This window comes from Fukomys damarensis, unplaced genomic scaffold (genome assembly GCF_012274545.1).
Source record: "Fukomys damarensis isolate Sample0158 unplaced genomic scaffold, DMR_v1.0_HiC HiC_scaffold_12, whole genome shotgun sequence".
In the NCBI taxonomy this organism is placed as follows: domain Eukaryota; kingdom Metazoa; phylum Chordata; class Mammalia; order Rodentia; family Bathyergidae; genus Fukomys; species Fukomys damarensis.
In genome coordinates, this window is record NW_022900924.1 from 4,392,544 (window position 1) to 4,397,224 (window position 4,681).

Consider the following 4,681-nt stretch of genomic DNA (forward strand, 5'->3'; position numbering starts at 1 on the left):
TGTTAGTGCAGGTGGGCGATTGCCCTGAGTTGAGGACCCACGTGGGAGGAGACACGTGAATACCCCGCAGGGAAAGCTGCACACGGGCTGCAGACATTCCCTGAGGCAACACGGTCCCTCAGCGTCTGCGAGTTCTACATCCTCAGAGCCAGTCAACCTCACACTGAAAATGTTAGAAAGACCATCGTGTCTGTACCGAACGTGTTCAGACTTGGTTCTTGTCACTGATCCCTAAGCAATACTCTGAAGCAACCATTTACATAACATTTCTATGGTTTTGGTAAATGTAAGTCTTCTAGAGATGATTTAAAGCCCGTGAGATGATATGCAAATACCAGGCCATTTTATATAAGGCACTCGAGCACCTCCATGGATTTTGGTATCCATGGAGGAGGAAGGTCCTGGAATAAAAGATTTAATCCCCAGTACCCATCCCATCCTCTCTAAAACAAACAAAACCAACCCCCAACCCGCTGGGGTTACTTAGGCAATGGGGCAAGTACAGTCCTTCCAAGTGGGCGTCTGGTTGGTTTAGCTCAGGTTTTTTTGGTTTTTGTTCTTTGTTTTTTTGTTTTTTAGGGAAAGGGGTTAGTACTGGGGATGAAACCCAGGACCTTCAAACTGAGCTATGTCCCCAACCCATTTTTAGTTTTTATTTTGAGTCAGGGTCTCACTAAGTCACTAAGTTGCTCAGGCTGGGTTTGAATTCACAATTCTGCTCAGTCTCCCAGCAACGGGAGATGTTGCCGAGTCACCTCCAGCTGTGGGGAGTGCGGACGGAGTGTGCAGTATCGGAGGAGACCGAGCAACCCAGCCCGAAGAAGGAGATGCCCCTGAGCCGTGGAAACTTCCAGAACAAGAGACCCCCTGGCACCCCCAGGCGCCCCCGTGTCTGTGCATTGGCCTCGCCCTCTCTCACTGCACACTGGCATCTCCCGTGAGACGCCAGGAGCATCTGCTTCTCAGCCCCCACAGCGCAGCGTCCAAAGAGGGGACGACTGCTGGGCTGAGAGGTGTCGCTCCTTGGAGGCCATGTCATGGTCAACGCAGGATGATGGCTGCGTGGGCCGGAGAGGACAGGCTGCAGGGAAGACCCACAGACCTCTAGGCCTAGGCAAGATGTCTGTGCTGGTGTGGGTGAGCTGCCCTTCTCCCCTCGGAGTGACGGTCGCCTTTCTCTCTCCACCTTCCCCCTTTCTAGATATGGAACCCAGGCTTCCTTGTCGGGTCCCTTCCTGACCTCTGTGATGGGGAAATTGACGGGAGACCGAGAGTTCTGGCAGCTCCTCCAAGCCCCTGACACCCCTCTTCTGCAAGGTGAGTCTGGTGGCCTGCCAGCCCGTCCCTGTTCCTACCCTAACCAGCAGGGAGGCTTCACCAACTCACCCCACCCAGCCTGCCTGCTGCCTGCCTTCCCTCCCTCCCTCTTCCTGTCTTCCTTCTTTCCTTTTGTTTTTTGAGACAAGGTCTTACTACGTAGTTGAGACTGACCTGGAACTCACTTTGTAGCCCAGGCTGGTCTCAAACTCACAGGGATCCTCCTGCCTCAGCCTCCCAATTACTGGTATTACAGGTGTGCGCCACCACGCCTGGCTCCTTCTTCCTTCTTTCCCTCCCTCCCTCTTCAGTACTGGAGATTCAATCTAGGAACCCTAAATTGTCCAAGCTGGGCTCAAATTTGCCATCCTCCTGCCTCTGCCTCCAAAGTTCTAGGATTACAGTTGTACACCTCAACACTTGGCTGATATTTTAAAAAGTAGGGCTGGGGATTTAGCTTAGTGGTGCTGCACCTGCCTTGGAAGTGTAAGGTCCTGAGTTCTCTCCCCAGTACAGCAAAAAAAAAAAAAAAGACAGGAAAGGGATTTAGCTCAGTGGTGCCACCGCCTGCCTCACAGATGCAAGGTCCTGAGTTCCATCCCCGGTACCAAAAACTAGAACTAATAAATAAATTTGCCAGGTGTAGTGGCACATGCCTATAATCCCAGAATTCAGGAAGCTGAGGCAGGAGGATTTCTATGAGTTCAAGGCCAGCCTGGGCTACCTAGTGAGTTCAAGATCAGCCTGAACTATAGAGTGAGATCCTGTTTAAAAAACAAAACAAAACAAAACCCAGCAACATGTGTAATTTAAAATTTCTAGTTGCTGAAACTATTACAACATATCTTATTCAACTCAGTATATTAAAATATCATTCCAAAATATGATCAATGTAAAATTATTAATGACACGTTTTACATACTTTCTTCTCATTTATTTTCCCAGGGACTCAATGGCATAAGTCACTTCTCTGCTGTAGCGTTTTGAGATTCCTTGTAGCTTGTTTTGTTCAGGCTGCTGTAACAAAATCCCATGAACTGGATATTTCTACACCACAGAAATCTATTTTTGCACAGTTCTGAAGGCTCAAAAGTCTGAGATCAAAGAGCCAGCAGATTTGGTGTCTGATGAAGACCTGTTTTCTGGTTAATATTTGGCCACTTTTAGCTGTGTCCTCCCATGGTGAAAGGGACAAGGCAGCTTGATGGACCTGTTTTATTTTTGTTTGCTTGCTTTTTGAGACAAGGTCTTGCTATGTAGCCCAGACTGGCCTTGAACTTGGGATCCTCCTGCCTCGGCCTCCCAAGTGCTGAGATGACAAGGTGTGTGCCACCACACCTGGTTGGACTTTTTTTGTTTGTTTGTGTTTTTGAGACAGGGTCTTGCTATGTAGTTCAAACTGGCTTTAAACTCACTGTATAGTGCTGGCCTTGAACTTTCAGGGATCCTCCTGCCTCAGCTTCCCGAGTGCTGGGATTACAGGCATGTAGTGCTAGGATTACAGGCATGTGCCTGGCAAAGATTAGTGCTTTTGTTTGTTTGTTTTGGTACCGGGGATTGAACTCAGGTCCTTGTGCTTACAAGGCAGTCAGCAGAACCATTGAGCTAAATCCCCGGCCCCAAGATTAGTGCCTTTTAAAAGAGGCCTGAGCCAGGTGTGGCAGCACATGTCTGTAATCCTAGCACTTGGTAAACTGAGCCGGGAGGATTCCCAAAAGTTCAAGGCCAGCCTGGGATGCTTACTGAGTTTAAGACAAGCCTGAACTACATAGTGAGACCCCTACCTCTAAATACATACATACATCATACATCACACACACACACCACTGTAACCCAATTCTTGAAGTTTCTACCCTCGTGACCTAAATACCTCGCAAAGGCCCCACCTCTAATACCTCCGCCTTGGTGCTTAGATTTCAGCACAGCATTTAGATCATGGCATGTCCATTAAAATGAAACCTCTTTGGCTCCTGGATTCTCAGAGGAGCCTTCCAGCTCCCCTGCGAGTTGCTGGTATAATTTCTGTTTGTTTTCTGCGCCGGGGTGGAACCCAAGGCTCATGCATCCTGGGGAAGCACTCTACCAGGAGCTCCCTGCCTGACCCAGCTGTCGGTAACCACTAGCGAGAACTCCAGCATTCAGAGGTTAAATCCCCTGCTCAGGGGGCCCATGAGTGACAGGGCTGGGGCTTGAACCCAGGTGTCTTAGTGGAGACTGGGTCCTGCAGAGCACAAAAGGAGACTTCTTCTGTGGTCCTGGTTCTCCCTCCAGACCACACTTAGAAGTCACTCTTCCTGATGGCCCTCCGGGTATTACACAGACAGTGTCCCTGCCCATCAAGCATTGTCAGGGTCCCTGGTTCCTTCTACCTTGTGCTTATTATCCAGCGTGCAGCCTGGTACCCCATTCTCTGCGAGCTCCACACTGCGAAACGAGCCTTTGAAAGCTGGTCCAGGGACTCCCAACTGGCCCTGGACAGGTCCCAGCTTCCTACCACCCAGCTCTGAGTGGATCCTTACAGAGCCTGGCTTCAGGGTGGGGGCCCCGCCCTGCTCAGCCTCATACTCTGTGTGTTTCTGCAGGTATTGCTGACTACAGACCACAGGATGGAGAAACCATTGAGCTGAGACTGGTTAGCTGGTAGCCCTGGGTCTCTCACCCCGCGGCCTTGCACACTCCCTGGGCCTCTGTCCTCTTCGCTGACATCCTGGTACCCGCGCTTGCCTGACCCTGAAGCCACCTCCTGTGTATTTGGAGCACCGCCCCCTGGATCATCTCACCCAGCACCTCTGCGAGGATCTGAGCCACGTCCTGCACCGGAGCAGGGAGCCCAGCACCTCCTCTGGGAAGCCACAGGCCTCAGGAAGTCTATCTGAAGGGCATGTGGCTCTCGGACTCCTCAGCAGAGGAGGAAAGGCATCGTGAGCACCACTGCTCCGGGACTGGGGCTCTGCGAGGAGGCCTCCATGGCCCAGGGGCTGCTGCCCCGACCCCACATCTCCACTCTTTTGTCACGGTGGTGGCCCTGGAGCCGGCTGTGGTGCAGTGGCTGGTGAGACCGAGGTAGGGCTGCTCAGTGCCTACCTCTGAAATGATTAAAGTCTTGATTGTCTGAGCATGTGCTGCAGCCTCCTGGTGCTTCACACCTTGGCAAGCTTGGGACAGGGGGCAGAGAAGGGGGAGGAGGGTGGCCCATGAGAGCGCTCGCCTTGGTGTCAGAGGAGGATGCTGACTGTGTCCACCCTGACTGCCATTTTCTGAGCACCAGCTTTGCTAGGTGCTGGCACATCTCTGTGAGTCAGTATTTTATTCTCACCTCTGATTTTTTGTTTGTTTGTTTGTTTGTTTGTTTGTTTTTTTGAGA

At 51.3% G+C, this 4,681-nt stretch overlaps 1 protein-coding gene across 2 annotated transcripts in view; it reads left to right on the forward strand.

Annotated features, from left to right (window-relative positions):
• Positions 1–4,185, forward strand: part of Tcn2 (transcobalamin 2) — a 17,134-nt gene extending 12,949 nt beyond the window's left edge. For both annotated transcript variants that reach the window (XM_010603800.2, XM_010603801.3), the window contains exons 9-10: positions 1,202–1,317; positions 3,900–4,185. In XM_010603800.2, the coding sequence (XP_010602102.1) occupies positions 1,202–1,317; positions 3,900–3,961 (178 nt within the window). In that variant the 3' untranslated portion in view covers positions 3,962–4,185. The remainder of the gene's footprint in view (positions 1–1,201; positions 1,318–3,899) is intronic.
• The last annotated feature ends 496 nt before the right edge of the window (positions 4,186–4,681 follow it).